The sequence below is a fragment of the Schistocerca serialis genome, chromosome 1, assembly GCF_023864345.2.
Source record: "Schistocerca serialis cubense isolate TAMUIC-IGC-003099 chromosome 1, iqSchSeri2.2, whole genome shotgun sequence".
Lineage (NCBI taxonomy): Eukaryota > Metazoa > Arthropoda > Insecta > Orthoptera > Acrididae > Schistocerca > Schistocerca serialis.
In genome coordinates this window covers 653,057,956-653,082,249 of record NC_064638.1, presented here as the reverse complement: position 1 = coordinate 653,082,249, position 24,294 = coordinate 653,057,956, and the positions used below count along the sequence as shown (strand labels likewise).

At 42.6% G+C, this 24,294-nt stretch overlaps 1 protein-coding gene across 1 annotated transcript in view; it reads left to right on the top strand.

Moving 5' to 3' along the window:
- The window catches only part of LOC126479258 (leukocyte tyrosine kinase receptor-like), a 782,006-nt gene that overhangs the window by 641,553 nt on the left and 116,159 nt on the right, over positions 1 to 24,294 (top strand). Inside the window, 1 exon segment of the mRNA XM_050103770.1 lies at positions 7,012 to 7,119. Coding sequence (XP_049959727.1) covers positions 7,012 to 7,119 — 108 coding nt within the window.

The following is a 24,294-nucleotide window of genomic DNA, read 5'->3' as shown; positions in this document are numbered from 1 at the left end:
AGAGAGGGGGATGCGAATCTTGAGCATCCCATTGGTGCTGAACGTTGCGGTTATGGCAGCCGTATCCACCCCATTTGGGATAGGGACTGTGCGCAGGATGGTGATGTGTGACATGGGTGTGGACCCACGTGAAGTGTCCCCTATGCGGAGGACGAAGATGGATCCCTCGTGGAACTGCAGGGAAAGCTCATTGCATTGGCACTCAGAGGCGTTGATTGCGATGCAAATTTCGTCGACAGTGGATGTAGGGTGCACTAGGGGGGGTGGGGGCGAAAAGTAACGTAGTTCAGGAGAAACATTGGAACACTCTGTGGAGGTATTGGGTACCAACACTTGGGACGGTGTAATGTCACACGCAACATGAGGTTGGGCCTGAGGTTGTGGATTGTCACACACAGTGCCAGTTTGGAACGAGGGTAGAATATCATTGTACGCAACCGCTGAGTTGTCCTCGGGTGTAGGCTCAGTGCACATGCGATCATCGTGGGACGCAGGAGGGTGGGTGGTCTGTGTGGGATCGGGGTCATCACCATCTGATGGAAGAACACTCGAATCGGGGGGGGGGGGGGGGGGGGTGTTACAGATTCTTCGATCATCCAGGCTGGTTTCACGCGTTGGAGGGAAACTGTCTGCTGGCGACCACTGACGAGAATGTCCATAGTATTGTCTCTGCGAGCCACTACTCGATGTGGGCCAGAGTAGGGTGGTTGTAATGCCGGTTTGACTGTGTCATCCCGTAACATAACGAGCTGACAAGAGTCCAGTGCCGCATGCCTGAACACGCGAGGGCGGGTATGTGGTCGTGGAGGAGTTGTGCGGATCACGGCTATGTGTGTCCGGACCTGTTCAACTAGCATGGGGAGGTTGGACAGGTCGGCGATTGCTTCGTCATTGACGAACTCTGCGGGGAGGACTAGGGTCTCACCATACAGGAGCTCTGCGAGTGAACCCTGGAGGTCTGTCTTGTAAGCCGTGCGTATTCCTAGCATAACCCAGGGAAGGGCATCGCACCACTCACCACCGTGGCACATGAGTGCCGCTTTCAGCATTCTGTGCCACCGCTCGACCAGTCCATTGCTCTGGGGATGGTAAGCCGTGGTGCGGAATCTATCCACCCCACAGAGGACGCAGAGTTTGTTAAACAGCAGGGGTTCAAACTGTCGTCCCTGGTTGGTGGTGATGGATGTAGGACAGCCAAATCGAGCTATCCAGGAGGATACAAATGCGTGTGCTACAGAATCTGCTGTGATGTCCTGCAGGAGGATTGCCTCCACCCAACGTGTAACGCGATCAATGCCAGGCAGGATATACCTGAAACCATCCGACACGGGTAATGGTCCTACGAGATCCACATGTACAAGACGGAAGCGGCCTTTCGGGATGTCGAATTTACCTAGACTGGGTTGTGTGTGCCTGCCGACTTTGCTGCGCTGGCACTGTAAACAAGCACGAGCCCAAGTACGACAATCCCTCTTCACACCTGGCCACACAAAGCGTTCTGTGACCAGGCGCGTAGTAGCCTTAGCACCAGGATGTGCCAGGTTATGTAAAATAGTGAACACTTGGCGACGCAGCGCAGGGGGAACAATAGGCCGAGCGGTGCCCGTGGATGTATCACACCACAGTGGCTTGACCGAACCCGGTAAGTTGCACGAAACGATCTGAAGGGCAGTATCTGGGTCCTGTCGGAGGTTGTGCAATTCGGTGTCACTGTCCTGTAAGTGGGCCAATTCATCGAAATTAATGGGGGATGAAATTGCAGTGATACGTGATAGGTAGTCAGCCACCACATTTTCTGACCCTCAAATGTAACGGATGTCTGTTGTGTATTGGCAAATTAAGTCAATTTGCCGGAACCTACGTGGGGGAAGGTCAGTAGCGGAGTTACGGATAGCTTCCGCGAGGGGGCGGTGGTCCGTGAAGATTGTTATATTCCTTCCTTCAATGTCTGTGCAGAAATATTTTACAGCTTCATAAACTGCAAGCAATTCTCTGTCGAATGCTGACCATTTACGTTGAGCTGTAGATAATTTTTTGGAAAAAAACCGGAGTGGTTGAGTCGTGTCATTGACATGCTGTTGTAGGACTGCACCGATTGCGAAATCACTTGCATCCGCTGTAATCGAGATGCAGGCATCTGGCAAAGGATGGTCGAGAGTGACACCACATGCTAACGCTGCTTTAAGGTCTTCAAAAGCTCTCACCATGTTGTCAGACCACGGTACTCGGCGACTGCCTGAGGTTTGTTTACCGGCCAATGCATCAGTCAAAGGGGCTTGAATTGCTGCCGCCATCGGCAGGTTACGACGGTAGAAATTGACAGTTCCTAAAAACCGGCGTGATTCGCGAAATGACACTGGGAGGGTAGCTCACAAATGCAGTCAACCCGCTCCTGTGGGGGGCATATACCATCCGAGGAGACTGTGTACCCCAGAAAAGTGACAGCAGTGCAGCGGAGTTGTGACTTGTCATTATTGATCTCGACTCCGTTACATGTCAATAAGTCCTGTATCGTAGCCAGGTGGAGTTCATGTTCCCTGTCAGAGGGGGAGAAAATTAGTATGTCATCAAGGTATGCGTAGCAATATGTGCAGTTAAAAAGAATTGAGTCCATAAAACGCTGCCAAGTTTGGGCCGTGTTTTTGAGACCATAAGGCATGTAACAAAATTTGTACAGGCCAAAAGGTGTGATTACTACTGTCTTTGGGATGTCACTCTGTTCCATTGGTATCTGTAACTAAGCCTTGCGGCAGTCCAAGACACTGAAGATGCATGCTCCGCTAAGTACTTGCGCAAAGTCTTGTATGTGAGGTATCGGGTAATTGTCTAATACCGTCCGCGCGTTGAGGCGACGATAGTCGCCACACATGCGCACAGTGCCGTCCTTTTTGGGAACTAAATGTATGGGGGAGGACCAGTTACTGTCCGATGGGCGAACAATGCCTGTCCTTAGAAGTTCCTCCACTGCGGCTTTAGCAAGGCGTAGTTTATGTGGTGGCAGTCGACGCGCTTTATGGCCCACTGGAGGCCCATCTGTCGTGACAATTTTGTGCGTCGTGTCATTCGTAATAGCGTTCAGCTTGGTTGGCGAACTCATTTGGGGGCCGTCTTGAACGGGGATCGATAGTACACAAGAGTCACTAACCTGATGTGCCAGGGAAGAAGTCTGCTTCGGTGTCGACAAAGTTCCACGAGGGGATCTCCGGTGTCAGGTGGTGGTGGCGGTGGCAGGTGTTGTACGAGGCGTCGTGCCTCGGTGAGGGCTTGCGTAGCCGATGATCTGGCACAGTTCCGTTCGACGTTGTGAGGATGGAGATCGTCGACTGCAGGGCGTTCAGGCTGGAGATGGGCGATGGAAATTGTGAGGCTGTCCGCTGATGAAGAGCACTTGATGGGAGCTGTGTCCAGGTCGTAGGGCAGCCGAGGGGGACGGGGGCCGAAGAGGCGACTGAACATGCAATGTGCGTGGACGAGGCGTGGTGTAATAATGCGGCTGACTGAAGATCTGGGGACAGTCCGAAGTGGAAAAGGAAGTCGATGCCTAATACTGGATCTTCGACATCAGCCACGTAGAAGGACCAAGTGAACTGTTTACCAGGTATGAGTTCAATAGGTAACTTGGCCAAACCCTCGACACGAAGTGTCGACTTATTTGCTGCTCGAAGGGACAGTGTGTCGTGTCCTTTACAGAAAATGTGGGAGGTATGACACTAATGTCTGCTCCGGTATCGATGAGAAAATACCGGCGCGAACCTACATCCAAGGTGTACAGACGTCCTCGTGGGGTGGGGGATCTGACAGAATGCAATGTCTGTGGGCGCCCCTGCCTGTATCCGCAGGCCGTGGCGCCTACTGCGGCCCGCGTGCGGCGTTTGGGAACGCGCAGGGCAGACGGCAGTTGCGAACGGCGTCCCTGAAAGTGGTGTGAAACCAGCATATGCGTGAGTTGGCTATACTCGTCCCACCAGCCGAAGCGTCAGGCGGGGGGAAGGCGGGGCGGGCAGGCACTAGCCCGGTTGGTGTGGGGAGCGGCTGTTGCCGACCCGCTGGCGGTTCCCGGCCTTGGCCGCTAGGTGGCTGCTGTTCCGAGTGCTGTCCGCGATACGCACGCGCCCGGCCTCTACCGCCCGACGGTGGAAGTATACACACACGGTTACCAACCTCGGCGGTGTTAGACACTGTGCTGTGTCGAATAATGGCGTATGCCTGATCCGCCAGCCGTAGTTTATCCTCAAGTGACGCTGCGGCATGTGGAAGCAAATGTAACTGTAGTTCTTGTGGCAGCTTCACCAACCACAACGCCCAGAGCGCTAAGTTCGGCAGGATCTCAGTACCGACCTGGGCACGCAAGTGTCACCACAGCTGTGAGGGTGTTCTGTCGCCTAAAATCTCGTCGTAAATTATGTTGTGAATAGTATCGGCTGGCGGACGAGAGAGGCATTCGATAAGTAATGCGCGAGCAGAGGCATATTTGTTGCTCTTAGGTGGGTTCAGCAATAAGTCACTGATGAGATCAGGGTGGTCGTGCAGGTGGTTCACTAAACACACGAAACGGGTGCTGTCGTCCGCAATACCATGTATGTCCAACATGTTGTCCACCAAGGTAAACCACGTCACTGGGTTGTCCGGTTGTGACGGCGGCAGCTTCGGAAAACGGCCGGGGGCCAGTGTTTGCGGGGCTGTAGGAGAGGCACGAAATGCACGGGTATTCTGCACGGTGTTCACTGGTGCGAAATGTGGCTCAGTGGCAGGCGATGTGTTGCGTTGAACGTCCGTGAGCTGTGTCAGCGAGACGTGGTATCCAGTCCATGTAGGCACGGAATCTGTGCGGCCACATGACAAGCATGGCACGGCAGGCGCGAGATCGCGATTGAGCGCCGAATGACGGGGCGGAACCACAGCCGGATGCGTCGCTCGAGGTGTGCGCGGGGCGGCAGGATGGGTAGGCGTATAAATGGTCCGGCGCGGTTGGCGCGAGTATCCGTTCGACCGGCGCGAAGGGGGCCACGTTAAACGGCGGCCATGCATGTGGACCCAGAAACTGGCCAGCCGCGTGGTCCATGCTGTGCGGTAGAAACTCGGGGTTTCCGGGGTCCTGTGCTGAAGGGGCATTCTGTTGAGCGTAGAATGCTGTAGAAGGTGTCCGCGACGATGTGTACAGCGCCCGGTGTGGTATGCCGGCAGAGGTTAGAGTCGTCCGGCCAGGCGAGGCAAACACGGGGGATACGAACATTCCCGGTGTATTATTGGCACACGGGGTGAAGCGTTGCGCTTCACAGTCGAATGTCCATTCCGCGGTTGCGGCGTCGTGCTCTGCCGTAAAAACTGGAGGCTGCGACATTGTCTATTGGCGCGAAACCGGTGATACAGAGCGAGCGACTGCAACATATTTTCGCTACTCGGGGTCACCAATGTGGGTTTTATGGCTATAGTGGCAGTCCACACACCAAAAATTCCAACTTATTACGATAAAGCACTTTTATTACGGTTCGTATATTTACAGAAACACAAGAAAAACAATGCACAATTTCACGACACGTGTATCACTAGTCAAGTCGCAGACGGGACTGCCAAAGAAGCTCCAGTCTCCAAAGACCTTTTACTCTGCACTTTCCCGGTGAAGTTACTGGCGGTCGACTGTCGCCACATGTTTTATTCAGATATTCTACAGATATTGCATTTGTTCATAACAGCAGAGTCAAATATTTGCAGACATACTCTCTAGAGTATTTTGTATCATTATCATAGTCAGCAGCAGCCATTTGATGCCCACTGTTGGATGTGCATACCAGAGGTATGCAGTTTATAGTGGCTGTGTGGGAGCAAATGACGCATTTGAACATGCAAACGGGAAGAAATCAATTTTTTCCAATTGATACCTGTTCAGCAATTCCCCCAAAATCTTACGTGACTTGACCAACATGACTGACTAAGTCTGTTATACTTAAAATGTGAAGCCAGAGTTTCAAAAGTTGCAACCATCTTCAAAACCAATGATTATCACAAGAAAACCATGGAAAAACAGTACAACAATACAAGGTCAACATGGATGTGAGATTGTATCATCAGCACATTGCCATTCTACAAATATGTGCAGAGATGAAAAAATTACTCATTTTCCTCATTAAATGCTATTCCAGGGTTTTATTAAATAACGTATGGTTTGTCTTGTACAATGTCTCAAGTTAATGCAAAAACATGTAAAAAATTATTAAATTATTCCCTTATGCAGTTTATGTCATCATTTTTATTTTTATCTAGTTATTTTTCTTGACAGCTTAATATTATCTGCCAGACTGTGTCTTGAATTTGATGTTTATGTTTTGTTGATGGTGTCCAACAAACTGCCATTTGAACATACCCCAGATACATTTCACAATTTCAATCTGGAGTCTTATCTTGTGCAGTTTCCCAGTTGTTATTGCATACTGACTGTACCCAAGCATATTACAATGTAATACAGCTGCAAACATCTAGCATGAAGTTTTTGTTCACAACAGTAGTCTCACCTTGCAGTTGTTGAATGCAAAACATAGATATGAGAACTCCATTTAGACTGTAGTCAGAAATTGAGGTTTTCATTTTCTGAAAGCATTACATATAATGCTGACAAGATAAAAATCTATTTACTGTTTGTCAAGCTAGATAAAATCCCAAGAGAAATATCCATACTAAAAACTTAGTACACATACTGTTTGGTTGTTTTTAATTTGATGTTTTGCTTCTTCCCCTGTGTACCTGTTCTACACTGTTCCCTTTCTTACCTTCAGCTCCTGGTGCAGAAATCTCAGTCTTCATTAGCTGTAACTGTGTTGTGGTCCTTTTGCCCCTTATCCACTTTTACTTTTAAAGTGATTGGCAATATGATGCCTTTTATTTCAGAACTACATTCATAAATTTTGCATTATTTTGTTAGTTTATAATTTTACTTGTCATAGAAATTATATTTTACTCCTTTTTTCTTGAAATTCTTCATCAGTGTGATGTATAAGCTTAACACTTTTTGTAAAGTTGTTCCAGACATAACAAGTGATTGGACATCAATCGCATATGTTGTTTTCCTGGTTGGTTCCATACTTATGGCATTCGTCAGCTTGGGAATGCTGTGCATATTCATGTGTAAGTAAAGAATTTTTGTGCAAGTATAATGTTTTTGGTACTTCCAATAAAGTGAAAGAAGGCAAATATTTGTAACCATATGGAACTGAAAATATTTTTTAACATATCTAACCTTGTCATACATAAGAAAATAAATATATCACAGCATTTAAATAAGAAATAGAAATTTTGCTTACACAAATGAACACATTTATCATGTAAATCGGCACAGAACAGCTTTACATGAAAAAAAATGCACTTCATGCTGGGCTGAAGCTAGCCAAAGCTGTACCAAAAAGCTTCACAGTCCTTCCTACTGACAGATTAAAAGACCAGCTAAAAGGAATTCTAATTGAAAACCCTTTTTATTCCCCAGATGGGTACTTTATTTTTTTGTGAAAAGTGCTTTATAAGTGTGCCAAGCTCACAGTTTTAAGTGACTCACAACTGATCTAATGTTGATAACAACAATTTTTGTAATGTTGTTATTTGTATAATACAAAATGTAAAATGCATCAAAATAATATCAATTTTTGTAACATTGTTATTTGTGTAGTACAAAATGTAAAATGGATCAAAACGAAAAATTTACAAACAAATCTTAAGTTTGTAACTTATAAACTGACATATTCAGAAGAATAATTTGTATGATGTCCTGAAACTATATTATATTTGAGGATTGTGTTTGATTATTCAATATTTGATAAACTTTATTATTATTATTAATTGGAGATGAAATCATTTGAAACTACATTATTTCCAAACAAGTGAAAACTGTGGATCACCAAAATGATGAAATTTTGCATTCAGTCTAAAAAAAGGCACTGAGCACTATGAGACTTAACTTCTGAGGTCATCAGTCCCCTAGACCTTAGAACTACTTAAACCTAACTAACCTAAAGACATCACAGTCATCAGTTCAGTCTCTTTATTCAGCCATTAACAATATACATTTTGTAGATGTTGCCAGTTTATAGCCTGGCCTAGTGACAGTAAAGTTCATTATATTTAGATTGTTTAAAAACTTACAAGTAAATACAGTCATCTTGCTTCAGTATAAGTAAGTAATTGCATTGCATTCTAATCAAAAAATATCCAGACAGTCTGTGTGTAATTTTATTTTCACTACATATCTTGCTTTCTTTCCTTTTAATGGAATCTCAACTTATTGAATCCATTTTGTGTAATCACATTCAATTATTTCCTAAATAACAAATCAGCCATTTTCAATACAATCACTAAGGTAGGAAAGTGACTTTTTTCTCTAACATGTTCCCCTATTTATCTAAATCTAGGTTCGTTGTTTCTGGTTTCAAAAATTGCTTAATCAATACTTACATGTGTCTATCTGTTATTGTATTCTGTGTTCTGTATGCATTGTACCAAGATGGCCGCCGAGTAAGTGACGCCAGAAACCATTTCCAGAAAGTTAAGTGATTTAGACAGGAATATAATTTAGTTTAAGGCCGACAACAAATTGTATTCTGTGTTCTGTATGCATTGTACCAAGATGGCCGCCGAGTAAGTGACGCCAGAAACCATTTCCAGAAAGTTAAGTGATTTAGACAGGAATATAATTTAGTTTAAGGCCGACAACAAATTAAATACGTGCATTAGTGTATCGTTTAGTCTTGCCATTAAAGGTTTGACTTTTCTTTGCGTATTTTTTCAGAAAACACGAAAAGATCGTAACTTCGCGAAGTCGCGCTTAGGCTTAAATTTTGTAAATGTGTTTGTTTCTTGTTTCACGGTAATTTAACTAGTTTCTCGGTAACAAATAAGTAAACTACCGTAAATAGCGTATAACTTCATTGTTGTAATACAGATTTCAGAAAAACAGCGTAAATTTATATCAGAAACTTGCCTATATACATTTGTTTATAGGCCTAACTCTCGTAACGTTTTTGGAGAATCAAAGTTAAAGTATCTCGTTTAATTGTCCTTTTTTTCATTCCATCGAGTGAAATATATAATAAATAGCGTATACCTTCATTGTCTTAATACAGATCTCAGAAAAACAGCGGAATTTTAAATCAGAAACTTGCTTATATACATTTGTGAATAGGCTTAACTCTTGTAACGTCTTTTTTGATTTTCGGTAATTTAATTGATTTATTCTAGCTAAAGTATTATTTTTGCCATGAGTGAGAAGTGCCTGACTTGCCGTAGAATTGTTAGTTCTGGGGTTTGGTGTGATGGATGTAGTAGTTTTTTTCACTGGGGGGACTGCAGTGGCGTGGGTGTTGGAAAGTGGATCAGGCTCATCAGTGGTTATGTAGGATTTGCAGCAGAGATAGGAAGATAGTGGAACAGGAGGGGAAAATTGCTGCCCTTCAGGCTGAGCTAGATCAGGCTAGGGAAGATCTGGACAGGTTAAGGAGGGAGAAGGGCAAAGAGAGGTGGGAAGTGGCAACAGGTAGCAGAAGGAACAGGCCTAGAACTAAGTCTGACAGTTTTGTGGTGAATGTCAAAAATAAGCTTGACCTGTTGCTTCAGTTAGAAACTGATGAGCCTCAAGCAGAGGTAGGTGTAGACAGGACACAACAAACTTTCAATAGGAAATTGAAAAAGAATGTAGGAAAGTCATCGAAAAGGAAGAAAGTTTTGTTGTTAGGCAGTTCTCATGCCAGAGGTGTAGGCCAACTTCTGCAGGAGGAATTAGGACCAGAATACCAGGTCACAAATTTTTTCAAACCAAGTGCTAGTCTGGATCAGCTGACAGAGGATTTAGGTTCACTCTGTAAAGGATTTACCAGGGAAGACACCGTGGTTATTGTGGGAGGGCCAGGGAAGAGCATCGACAGAGATCCTGGGTACAGTATAGAGTGTGACCTGGTAAAGATTGCGTCGGCATCGAGACACACCAATGTTGAATTTGTATCTGTCCTGAGACGCCATGACCGGCCTCATTTGAACTCTTCTGTTGGGAGAGTTAATTTGGAGTTGGAACAGCTGCTTGGGTCGGGTGCGGGGGCTCATATTGGTGTGGTTCCTGTTGATTATCTCAGTAGGTGGGACTATACCAGGCATGGCCTACATCTCAACAGGAAAGGAAAGGGGAAACTGGCTGGGGTAATAGCAGGAAATTTAAGGGGGGGAGGCACTGCCATGAATGGTAAAATACCAGTGGTTACAGGTGTTGGAGCAGCACCTTTTTTAGGATAGGTAAGACAGAAAGATGTCAAGTTCTACGAGAGGTCAGGATTGAAACAAATCTTCAGTTTAGGAAAGAAATTAAACAGCACAATTCTAGCACATTTGATCACCAATCACAGCTATCAATTATAAATTTTCACCAATCACCAGAAATTTTATCTCCACCAAGTTGTATCTCAGTCCTAGGTAATTGCATTGATGAATTAAAGTCACCCAACCCAGTTGACATAATCTGCCTCTCTGAACACCATGTGACCACTGGTATAGGAACTAGGCCTAAGCACAATGAGAAACTCAGACAGGAGAGTACTGCAAATGTTAGAATAAGGAAAGATTCTCATAAAAGTATAATTAAAAATAATGTAAGTATATTTCATCAAAATATTGGGAGTTTAAAGAATAAAGTAGATGAGCTTCTGGTTTGTTTAGAAGATTTAGAAGCTGAGAATGAAATAGATATACTATGCCTGTCTGAGCATCACATTGTTACTGATATGGATAAGGTAAATGTAAGTGGATATAAGCTCTCTGCACATGTAATGAGAGAAAATATGGAGAAAGGAGGAGTTGCCATATATGTCAAAAGTTATCATTGTGCAAAAAGTATAGAAACAAAAAAGTTTTGTGTAGAGAAACATATAGATGCATGTGCCTGTGAGCTTAAATTAAATAAAGGCACATTTATAATTGTAACTGTATATAGGTCCCCATCAGGAAATTTTCATCTATTTCTGAAAAATTTGGACTCCTTGTGCTATCTGTCAGACAGGGGGAAGCAAATTATTATTTGTGGGGACTTCAATGTAGATTCTCTGAAAGAGGGTAATAGGAAAAATGACCTTTAAGTATTACTCGGTTCCTTCAATTTGACACCCGTTATTGATTTTCCTACTCGGGTGGTAAAGGATAGCAGCTCACTGATAGATAACTTCTTTATAGACCAAAATAAGTTTAACCAGATAAATGCTCAGCCTGTTGAGAATGGTCTTTCTGATCATGGTGCACAGCTAGTTACAATATATGACATAGCTCCATTCAGCAATACTAAACAGTCCTCCAAAGTAGTACGTTCAGTCAACGATTTAACAATTGCAAATTTCAGGGAAAGCCTACAGCAGTTAGACTGGGATGAGGTGTACCGTGAACCTGATGCCAATTTAAAATATAATGTATTTCATGACATTTTTGTAAATGCATTTGAAAACTGCTTCCCCAAGAAAATAGTTAAATATACTCGTAAGAAACCTTGTAACAAATCATGGCTTACTAAGGGTATAAAAATATCTTGTAACCGGAAAAGGGAAATGTATCTGACAGCAAGAAAGAGTAGTGACCCAGAAACTATCAAAAATTATAAAAACTACTGTGTTATATTACGAAAAGTTATTAAAAAATCCAGGAGTATGTGTGTCATGTCTGAAATCAGCAACTCTGATAATAAAATTAAAACAATTTGGAATATTATTAAAAGAGAAACAGATCAACCAAGAGCAGAGGAAGACAGTATTACCATCAAATTGAATGAAAACTTTACGAACAAAAAGTCAGAAGTTGAAAATATTTTTAATAATCATTTTCTAAATGTTGTGGATATAGTAGGATCCAGGTGTTCATTAGAAGATGCTAGGCTGTTAATGGAAGAGGCCATACCTATGCAATTTGATACAATTGAAATCTCACCCACTTCTCCCTCTGAAATTAGGAAAATAATAAACTTGCTTAAAAGGAAAAACTCACATGGAATTGATGGCATTTCCAGCAAAATACTAAAAGCTTGTTCTCAACAGATAAGTAAGATTCTCAGCCACCTGTGTAATAGCTCTCTGGAACAGGGCATTTTCCCTGATAGACTGAAATATGCTATTGTTATACCTTTGCATAAAAAGGGGGATAGATCTGATGTCAACAATTACCGTCCAATCTCCCTTCTAACAGCTTTATCCAAAATTTTTGAGAAAGTAATGTATTCAAGAGTAGCTTCACATATCTGTAAAAATGAAGTACTAACAAAATGTCAGTTTGGTTTCCAGAAAGGTTTTTCAACAGAAAATGCCATATATGCTTTCACCAGTCAAATTTTGAATGATCTGAGTAACCGAACACCACCCATTGGGATTTTTTGTGATCTCTCAAAGGCTTTTGATTGTGTAAATCATGAAATTCTGCTAGACAAGCTCAAGTATTGTGGCATGAGTGGGACAGTGCACAAATGGTTTAATTTGTACCTAACTGGAAGAGTGCAGAAAGTTGAAATAAGTAGTTCTCGTAACATGCAAAGATCAGCACATTCCTCAAACTGGGGAACTATCAAGCATGGGGTTCCACAAGGGTCAGTCTTGGGTCCTTTGTTGTTCTTATTATATATTAATGACTTGCCATTCTATATTCATGAAGAGGCAAAGTTAGTTCTCTTTGCTGATGATACAAGTATAGTAATCACACCTGACAAACAAGAATTAACTGATGAAATTGTCAATACTGTCTTTCAGAAAATTACTAAGTGGTTCCTTGTAAACGGACTCTCACTGAATTTTGATAAGACACAGTACATACAGTTCTGTACAGGGAATGGTATGACGCCATTAATAAATATAGACCTTAATCAGAAGCATATAGCTAAGGTAGAATATTCCAAATTTTTAGGTGTGTCCATTGATGAGAGATTAAATTGGAAGAAACACATTGATGATCTGCTGAAATGTTTGAGTTCAGCTACTTATGCAATAAGGGTCATTGCAAATTTTGGTGATAAACATCTTAGTAAATTAGCTTACTACACCTATTTTCACTCATTGCTTTCATATGGCATCATATTTTGGGGGAATTCATCAATGAGGAATAAAGTATTTATTGCACAAAAGCGTGTAATCAGAATAATAGCTGGAGTCCACCCAAGATCATCCTGCAGACATTTATTTAAGGATCTAGGGATATTCACAGTAGCTTCTCAGTATATATACTCTCTTATGAAATTTGTTATTAACAACCAAACCCAATTCAAAAGTAATAGCAGTGTGCATAACTACAATACTAGGAGAAAGGATGATCTTCACTATTCAAGATTAAATCTAACTTTGGCACAGAAAGGGGTGAATTATACTGGCACTAAAGTCTTTGGTCACTTACCAAATAGTATCAAAAGTCTGACAGATAACCAACAAGTATTTAAGAAGAAATTAAAAGAATTTCTGAATGACAACTCCTTCTACTCCATAGAGGAATTTTTAGATATAAATTAAGAAAAAAAAATATTTAAAAAATAAAAAAAAAACACAAAAAAATAAATTTGTTATATTAACTTAAGTATGTTGTTAAATTAACCTAATTATGTCATGTATTAGAAAATTCGACTCGTTCCACATCATTACGAAATATCGTATTCATGATCCATGGAACTAGTATTAATCTAATCTAATCTAATCTAATCATAAAATACACTTTCACTTATGCTTATGCTATTGGCGACACTGTAACTGTCATGGAGGCTGATGAACTTTGTTTGAGCTAGTTCCTTTACTTTGTTTTTGCTATCAATCAGCATGCATCTAACAGATAACATAATTGCCTGTTAATCTTGAAGCTAAAGCTCACTTTTTATCTGTATTGGCTCTCAAATAATAAATAAATGAATTTGAAAGAGATTTCATCTTGAACAGTTTTCTTCCTTGTCGCCCACACATGTTTGGGTGAAGTACTACAATCATTAGTGAGTTCGTTTTTATTTTCTACTGAAAAACAGGTAAAAATTACAGTTGATGTATTGTGTTCATTATATTCTTAATATTTTTAACAAAATATAAATTTTAATTCTATATACTGTAGTTGCTGTCATCTGGAGTATAGCTGGTATTTTAATACAGTTTGTCATCTGCAACTACTAGGAATTTCTACACAGTACACTACTTATATTGAAGGGAAATGTTAGACCTAAAATGAAACTATTTGAGTTTTTTAATGTTGTATTACTTTACTGTAATTACACTCTGAAGAAGGTGGGGAGGGGGGACAAAGGAATTTTATGAATGAGGTGGAACTCAGTAGATGTGATATACATGTACAAACAGGCAAATTTTTGAAAGATTTCATGATGCCCTTCAGTTGCCATTCTCTTTATTTCATGTAAAATTATAGTTTCAGCGTTAGGCCCTTTTCAAGTATTTTATAGATGACTTTTTTAGTAGTATATTATGTCATGTATGTCATTGCTCCTATAATTTACTTCTAAAAAAATCATACACAAAATACTTGAAAAAGGCCTAAGGCTGAAACTGTACGATCATACATGAAGTAAAGAGAATGCCAACTGAAGGCATCATGAAATCTTCCAAAAAATTCATCGCAGCTATGGACCCTATTGCATTGAAAATTATAGAAACAGATAAATGATTACAATTCCAGAAAAAATGGATAATTTATTCAAGACCTCCACAAATTGAGCAAGTTAATAATGCATTGGTCCACATCTGGCCCTTATGCAAGCAGTTATTCAGCTTGGCATTGATTGGTAGATTTGTTGGATGTCCTCATGAAGGATATTGTGCCAAATTGTATCCAATTAGTGCATTAGATCATCAGAATCCCAAGATGGTTGGAGAGTCCTGGCCATAATGCTCCAAAAGTTCTCAGTGGGGGGAGAGATCCATCGACCTTTCTGGCCAAAGTAGGGTTCGGCAAGTGTGAAGACAAGCCGTAGAAACTCTTGTTGAGATGTCAGACCAGGATGGCTTGCCATGAAGGGCAACAGAACGGTATGTAGAATACCATCAATGTACTGCTGTGCTGTAAGGGTGTCACAGACGACAACCAAAGGTAACAAGGTCACCAGATCTCTCCCAAAGTTGAGAACATTTGTATCATTATGGCCAGGGCTCTACAACCAGCTTGGGATTTTGACAGTCTGATGCAGCAGTTGGACAGAATTTGGCACGCTATCCCTCAGGAGGACATCCAACAACTCTGATGTTCAATGCAAAGCTGAATAATTGCTTGCATAAGGGCAAGAAAGGAACATGTGCATTATTGACTTGTTCAGTTTGTGAAACTCTTTCTCTTGAATAAATATCTGATTTTTCTGAAATTCTAATTATTTGTTTGTCTGTAAGAAAATTATGAAAAGGATAGTTGCTACTCACCAAATAGTGGACATGCTGAGATGCAGATAGGCACAACAAAAAGACTTTTCTGAAAGCCTTCATTGAAAATAGACAACACACACACACACACACACACACACACACACACACACACACACACTCATGCGAACACAACTCACACACACATGACCACAGTCCCAGCAGCCTATCTGTGACTTAGCATTCCACTGTATGGCAAGTATCAACTGTCCTTTTCATAATTGTGTTACATTCCATGCTGGATTTTCAATTATTTTTGTTTGTCTGTACTTATACATCACTCCTAACAATTTCTGTCCCCCTCAGTACATTCCTTCAGGGTGTGTTATTTTTTTTCTCTAGGTATGTAATTACAGTAGGGCAATATAGCATTAAAAAGCACCAACAGTGTCATGTTAGTCCTAACTTTACCTTTAATATAAGTAATATAGTCCTAACTTTTCCTTTAATATAAGTAATGTACTGTATAGATATCCCTGTTAGTTGCAGATGACAAACTGTACTAAAATATCTGCAGCACTGCAGATGACAGCAGTTACATGAATAATAGTATGTGCTATTCAGGTACATATTTTGTTAAAAATGTTATGAATACAACTACTATAATCCTAACACTGTATATACTATAATGCAGTTCATTGCACTATTTGGCATGATAGCTTGCTTTTGTATTTAAGTGAACATAATTTTTTCTGTTAGTTGTTGTAACCCATAGCTGATCTTCATTGTTACAAATTCATCATGGGCACTCGTTCCCAAAAAGGGCAGGGCTATTTCTCACCAAAAAAAACTATGTATTTCTATCATGAGTGTGACAAGTTATACTCAGTGGTTTCTAGATATTGTTTTTAGCTCCATTCCACAGGAAATTTTTATCTTTCAGCTAGTAATTGTAATTTTCTAGCTTATTATGAGATCATTAAAATCTCTTTCAACCATTCTGGCATGATCAGGAATATGGTCACTAGTGAAAAGAGGTTGTGTTAAAATGTAAGAGTTATTTCTTAAACAGTACATACAATGTTTCATTTACTTACATGTTTATTTATTTTGTAGTATCATTTTATAGACCTCCAATACAGTCTCCCTGTTACCATTGACCTAGTTCAAACACTGGAGATGATTTGTTGTTCTTTCCAGAACACTATCCCTGTTCATATTTTGAAGGCTTAGGTAACAGCATAAAGCTCGCCACCCAAAGGATATGATATTCATGTATCAAACAGTGGAAAAGCCAGGATCTACATCTACATATATACTCCGCTAGCCACCAAGTGGTGTGTGGAGGATGGCGCAATTCACGCCAAAGTCATATTCCCCCCCCCCCCCCCCCCCCCTCTGTTCCACTCATGGATCGCACGAGGGGAAAAACAACTGTCCAAGCACCTCAGCATGAGCCCTAATTTCCCTTATCTTTGAATGGTGATCATTGTGCAATTTGAAAGTTGGTGGTAATAATATATGCTCTACATCCTCGGCGAAGATCGGTTTTTGGAATTCTGTGAGCAGCCCCTTCCATTTAGCGTGTCATCTGTCTGCAAGTGTGTCCCACTTCAAACTTTCTATGAGATTTCTAACGCCCTTGTGATGGCTGAATGTACCAGTTATGAACCTTGCCACTCTTCTTTGGACCTTCTCAATCTCTTGAATCAGACTGAACTGGTAAGGGTCCCATACAGATGAACTAACATATTATAAGCAATTTCCTTTGTTGAAGGACTGCATCGCTTCAGAATTCTACCAATAAACTGCAATCTAGAGTTCGCCTTGCCCGTTACTTGTGTAATCTGATTATTCCATTTGAGATCATTTTGAATAGTCACACCCGGATACTTGACGGATGTTACTGCTTCCAGAGACTGGGCAATTATTTTGTTCTCGTACATTAATGGGGATTTTTACTAATATTGAGAGATAACTGCCAGTTATTACACCACACATTTATTTTCTGCAAATCTTCATTGATTTGTTCATAACTTTCATGAAATACTACTTTCCTGTAGACTACAGTATCATTGGCAAACAGTCTAATGCTGCTGTCAATACCATCAACCAGATCGTTTATGTAAATCGTAAAAAACAGTGGACCTATTATGCTGTCCTGGGGCAAACCTGAAGTTATGCTTGTTTTTGTTGAAGTCACCCCATTCAGGACGACATACTGCTGCCTGTCTGTTAGAAAACTTTCTATCCAACCGCATATGTCAGCAGACAGACAGTAAGCACGCACTTTTTGGAGGAAGTGACAGTGCAGATCTGAGTCGAATGCCTTTTGAAAGTCAAGAAATATGGCATCAACCTGGGAGCCAGTATCTAGAGCCTGTTGTATATCATGCACAAAGAGGGTCAGTTGTGTCTTGCATGACCGCTGTTTCCTAAAACTGTGCTGGTTTCTGCAGGTGAGCTTCTCAGAGTCTAGAAAAGTCATTATGTCTGAACACAAAATATTGATTCTACAACAAATCGATGTCAGTGAAATTGGCCAGTAATTACTTGCATCCAATTTTCTACCCTCCTTATAGATTGCTGTGACCTCTTCCAGTCTCATGGAACATTCTGCTGTTCCAATGATCGCTGATAGATGATGGATAAGAATGGTGCTATATTTGTAGCATAGTCAACACATAATCTTACAAGGATACCGTCTGGGCCAGATGACATCTAAGGATCTTAACTGTTTTACAATCCCAGATACACTAAACACTATGTCAGCCATCCTTCCATTTGTTCAATAATTGAAAGGGGGAATGGTGCTGCAGTCCTCTACCGTAAATGAGTTTTTGAAAGCTAGGTTTAGAATTTTAGCCTTCTGTTTATCATCATCTGTTACATTACCCGTACTGTCGGCAAGAGAAGGTATTGAATTATTTGTAGCGTTCATAGATTTTACATATGACAATGTGACAAAATAGTATAAAAAGGAAAGTAACCACTCACCATATAGTGGAGATACTGAGTTGCAGATTGGCACAACAAAAAGACACATACACACTCACACACAGTCATGTAAACACAACTCACACACACATGACTGCTGTCTCAGGCAACTTTAGCCACACTGCAAGCAGCAACACCAGTACATGATGGGAGTGGCGACTGGGTGGGGGTAAGGAGGTGGCTTGGGCAATTAGGAAGAGGGACAGTAGGCTAGGGAGTGCACAGGAATGAGGTGGTGAGAGGGTAGGGCAGCTATGTACAGTGAGGAGGTAAGATGGAGGGCAGGGCAGAGGGGGAGTGGAGGGGGGGGGGGGGGGGATAGCGAAAAAGGAGAAAAATAAAAAGACTGGCTGTGAATGGTGGAATGAGGGCTCTATAGTGCTTCAGTGCGAACAGGGAGGCTGGATAGGTGAAGACAATGAGTAACAAAGGTTGAGGCCATGAGGATTGCAGGAATGTAGGATATATTGCAGGGAAAATTCCCACCTGCGCAATTTAGAAAAGTTGGTGTTGGTGGGAAGGATCCATCTGGCACAGGCTGTGAAGCAGTTGTTGAAATGAGGTATGCTGTGTTTGGCAACGTGCTAAGCAACAGGGTGGTCCAGTTGTTTCTTGGCCACAGTTTTTCAGTGGCCATTCATGTGGACAGACAGCTTGTTGATTGTCATGCCCACATAGAATGCAGCACAGTGGTTGCAGCTTTGTTTGTAATCACATGACTGGTTTCACAGGTAACCCTGCCTTTGAAGGGATAGGTGATGTTTGTGACCGGACTGGAGTAGATGTGATGGAGGTTGTATGGGACAGGTTTTGCATCTAGGTCTATTACAGGGGTCGGAGCCATGAGGTAAGTGTCTGGGAGCAATGGTTGCATAGGGATGGACGAGTATATTGTGTACGTACGGAGGACAAGCGGAATACCACTGTGGGAGGAGTGGGAAGGATAGCGGGTAGGACATAACTCCTTTTAGGGCATGACAAGAGGTGGTCAAAACAATGGTGGAGAATGTAATTCAGTTGCTCCAGTCCCGAGTGGTACTGATTTATGAGGGGAATGCTCCCCTGCAGCCGGTTGGTGGGACATTGGGTGGTGGCACAGGAGATTTGTTTTTATACAAGGTTGGGAGGATAATTATGATCTGTGAAGGTTTCAGTGAGACCCTCGCTATATTTTAAGAGGGACCGCTCATCAGTGCAGATGCGATGACCACTGGTGGCTAGGCTGTATGGAAGGAACTTCTTGGTATGGAATGGGTGGCAGCTGGTGAAGTGGAGATATTGCTGGTGGTTATTAGGTTCGATATGGGCAGAGATACTGATGTAGCCATCTTTGAGGTGGAGGTCAACATCTAGAAAGGTGGCTTGTTGGGTTGAGTAGGAGCAGGTGAAGCAAATGGGGGAGACATTGTTGAGGTTCTGGAGGAATGTGGATAGGTGTCCTCACCCTTGATCCAGATCACAAAGATGTTGCCAGTGAATCTGAACCAGGTGAGGGCCTTAGGATTCTGGGTGTATAGGAAGGATTCCTCTAGATGGCCCATGAAGATGTTGCCATGCAGATACTGATAGCCATATGTCAGATTTGTTTGTAGGTAATGCCTTCAAAGGAGAAGTAATTGAGGGTGAGTATATAGTTGGTAATGGTGACTAGGAAGGAGATCAATGGTTTGGGATCTGTCAGGCTTTGGGAAAGGTAGTGTCCAATAGCAGTAAGATCAATGGCATTAGGGATGTTAGTGTAATGGGACGTGCCATCAATAGTGATGAGCAGTGCACTGTGTGGCAAAGGGACAGGAACTGTGGTGAGTAAGTGGAGGAAATGGTTGGTATCTTTTATATAGTAGGGTAAGTTCTGTGTAATAGGTTGAAGGTGTTGGTTTATGAGAGCAGAGATTCTCTCAGTGGGGTCGCATTAACCGGGCACAATGGCATGTCCTCAGTGGTTGGGTTTATGGACTTTAGGAAGCATGTAGAGGGTAGGAGTGCGAGGAATGGTAGGTATGAGCAGAGAGATGGACTCCAGAGAGAGGTTCTGGGACGGGCCTAAAGATTTGATGAGTGACTGGGGATACTGTTGGATTTCTGGAATGGGGTCACTGTGGCAAGATTTGTAGGTGGATGTATCTGACAGCTGGCAGATTCCTTCTGCCAGGCAGTCCTTGTGGTTTAAAACAACAGTTGTGGAGCCTTTGTCTGGAGGTAGGATTATAAGATTGGGGTCAGTTTTTAGATGGTAGAGTGCAGTTCTTTTTGTGGATGTTAGTTTGGATGTTGACGGATTTGGGGAATGATGGTGAGGCAAGTTTCGAGGTTAAGAAATTCTGGAAAGTCAACAGGGTATGATTTGGTGGCAGTGGTGTTGGATCACAGTTGGATGGAGGAGTGACTGAGTTAGGCAAGGTTCAACATTGGTCTTTGGTTGAGTCCAATTGGTAGGGTTGGTGGCAAAAAGTGTTTCCACTGTAGGGACTGGGAGAAGGAGAGAATGTCGTCAACAAGTCCTGTATGATTGAATTTGGGAGTGGGGCAAAAGGTGAGGCCTTCGGAAAGAACTGATATTTCTGTGGGGCTTAGGCTTCTGGAGGAAAGGTTCATGACAGTGTTTCGGGTCTGTTTAGGTTCTGGATTGTGTGTGGTGGCCGGAGGGAGTTCTTGAAGGCAGGGTAAATGTAGTAGGACTGCAAGATCATTTGTCAGCTATGAGGGGACGTAGAGGAAGTTTGGAGATGGTTGTAGAGGTGATGGACAGTGGTACTCCAAGGCAGGAGTAGGAAGCGAGCAGGGTGGAGAGCTTTTTGAGGTGGCAAAGTGCTAGTTGCTCTAGTTCCTGGAGGCCAAGAATTTCAATGTGTGTTATGGGTTTCAGGATTTTGGGATTGAGTAGCAGGAAAATTTTGCAGATGGAGAGGAGGTACTACAAGGATGTTTGAGGCTTTTTTGATACGGATTTGCAGGACTACTGTGTTGGTGAGGGCTAAGGATTGGCAGAATATGAACAGAAGGAGGTCTTTGTGGAAGTAGGGGTGGCAGCCGGAGGTGCATAATTTGATTGTAAGTCCATTTGGGGGATTTCATGAGTCAAGCAACAAGGCAGGAACAATATGTGGGACAGGGTTCTGGTTGGGGTTTAGGAAACTTTTCTGTATTGACACAGGTGGAAGGATCAAGGATCCATGGTGGTGGAAAAAATGTGAAAAATTGTGTTCATAATGTAGAATTATGTGCAAAGAAATTCGAAAAAATACACCCAAATACGTAGTAAAAATTGCAAATGTTTTTTACACATAATTCAGTGTTACTAACATAATTTTATACATTTTTTCCACCACCATGGATCCTTGCTTCTTCCACTTGTGTCAATACAGAAAAGTTTACTAATCCTTAACCAGAACCCACTCCCACATACTGTTCCTGCTTTGTTGCTTGGCTCATGGAAATCCCCCAAATGGCCTTACCATCAAATTACCCATCTTCAGCTGCCACCCCTCCTTCCACAATGACCTCCACGTGTTCAAATTTCGCCAATCCTTAGCCCTCACCAACATAGTGCTGCAAAACCGTATCAACCAATCCCGAACCTCCTTGCAGTACCTTCTCTCCATCTTCAAAATTCTTCTGCTACATGATCATGAATTCCCATAACACACATTGAAATTCTTGCCTTCCAGGAACTAGAGCAACATGCACAAAGCCACCTCAGAAAGCTCTCCACCCTGCTCACTTCCTACTCCTGCCTTGGAGTACCACTGTCCATCACCTCTACAACAATCTCCAAACTTCCTCCATGTCCCCTCATAGCTGACAAACCGTCTTGCAGTCCTACTACATTTACCCTGCCTTCAAGAACTCCCTCCGGCCACCACACACAATCCAGAACCTAAACAGACCCGAAACACTGTCATGAACCTTTCCTCCAGAAGCCTTAGCCCCACAGAAATATCAGTTCTTTCCAAAGGCCTCACCTTTTGCCCCACTCCCAAATTCAATCATGCAGGGTTTGTTGAAGACATTCTCTCTTTCTCCGAGTCCCTACAGTGGAAACACTTTTTTCCACCAACCCTCCCAATCAGATCCAACCAAAGACCAATGATGACTCTTGCCTAACTCAGTCACTCCTCCATCCAACTGTGATCCAACACCACTGCCACCAAATCACCCCCTGTTAACTCTCCAGAATTTCTTAAACTCAAAATTTGCCTCACCATCATTCCCCAAATCCCTCAACATCCAAACTAACCTTACATCTGCAAAAAGAACTACAGTCTACCATCTAAAAACTGACCCCAACCTTATAATCCTACCTCCTGACAAAGGCTCCACCACTGCTGTTTTGAATCACAAGGACTGCCTGACAGAAGGACTCTGCCAGCTGTCAGATACATCCACCTACAAATCTTGCCACAGTGACCCCATTCCAGAAATCCAGCAGTATCTCCAGTCACTCCTCAAATCCTTAGGCCCATCCCAGAACCTCTCTCTGGAGTCCATCTCTCTGCTCACCCCTACCATTCTCTGCACTCCTACCTTATACATGCTTCTTAAAGTCCATAAACCTAACCATCCAGGATGTCCCATTGTGGCCGGTTACTGTGTTCCACTGAGAGAACCTCTGCTCTCATAGCCCAACACCTTCAACCTATTACCCAGAACCTACCCTACTATATAAAAGATACCAACCATTTCCTCCATTGACTCTCCACAATTTCTGTCCCTTTACCGCGAAGTGCACTGCCTATCACTATTGATGCCACTTCCCTGTACACTAACATCCCTAATGCCCACGACCTTACCACTATTTGACTCTACTCCCAATGCCTGACGGATCCCAAATTGCCAATCTCCTTCCTAGTTGCCAGTACCAACTACAACCTCACCCACAATTACTTCTCCTTTGAAGGCATTACCTAAGAACAAATTGAAGGTATGGCTATCAGTACCTGCATGGAAAGAACCTATGTCAACTTCTTCATGGACCATCTAGAAGAATCCTTGCTATGTACCCAGAACTTAAACCACTTACCCGGTTGAGATTCGTTGGTGACATCCTTTGAATCTGGATCTAGGGTGAGGCCATCTATCCACATTTCTCCAGAACCTCAATAAATTCTCCCCCATTTGCTTCACCTGTCCCTACTGAACCCAACAAGCCACCTTCTTATATCCACATTTCTCCAGAACCTCAATAAATTCTCCCCCATTTGCTTCATCTTCACCTACTGAACCCAACAAGCCACCTTCTTAAATTTTGACCTCCACCTCAAAGATGGCTACATCAATACCTCCATCCATATCAAACCTACTAACCACCAGCAATACCTCCAATTCAATAGCTCCCACCTGTTCCATAACAAGAAGTCCCTTCCATAAAGCCTAGCCACCTGTGCTCATCACATCTGCAGTGACGAACAGTCCCTCTCAAAATACACACATCAAAAAAGGTTTTGCATCACCTCGGTTCCGAGAGTTCCAGAACCTGTACAGAAAATTGGAATAGAGATTAACATAAACATCATTTTCCCCCTTTTTATTGCTCATGAAGACCACACATTGCATGTTGTACCACCATACAGTGAGACCTGTAGAGGTGGTGGTCCAGATTGCTGTACACACCAGTACCTCTCATACCAAGTAGCGCATCTCTTACATTGATGCATGCCTGTATTCATCGTGGCACACTATCCACAAGTTTATCAAGGCACTGTTGGTCCAGATTGTCCCTCTCCTCAATAGCAATTCGGCAAAGGTCCATCAGAGTGCACGATGTGTCCATAAACAGCCCTTTTCAATCTATCCCAGGCATTCTCGATAGGGTTCATGTCTGGACCAGATGCTGGCCACTTTAGTTGAGCAATATCACTATCCTGAAGCAAGTCATTCACAAGATGTGAACGAGGGGCCACAAATTGTTGTCCATGAAGACAAATGCTCTGCCAATATGCTGACAATATGGTTGCACTATCGATCGGAGGAC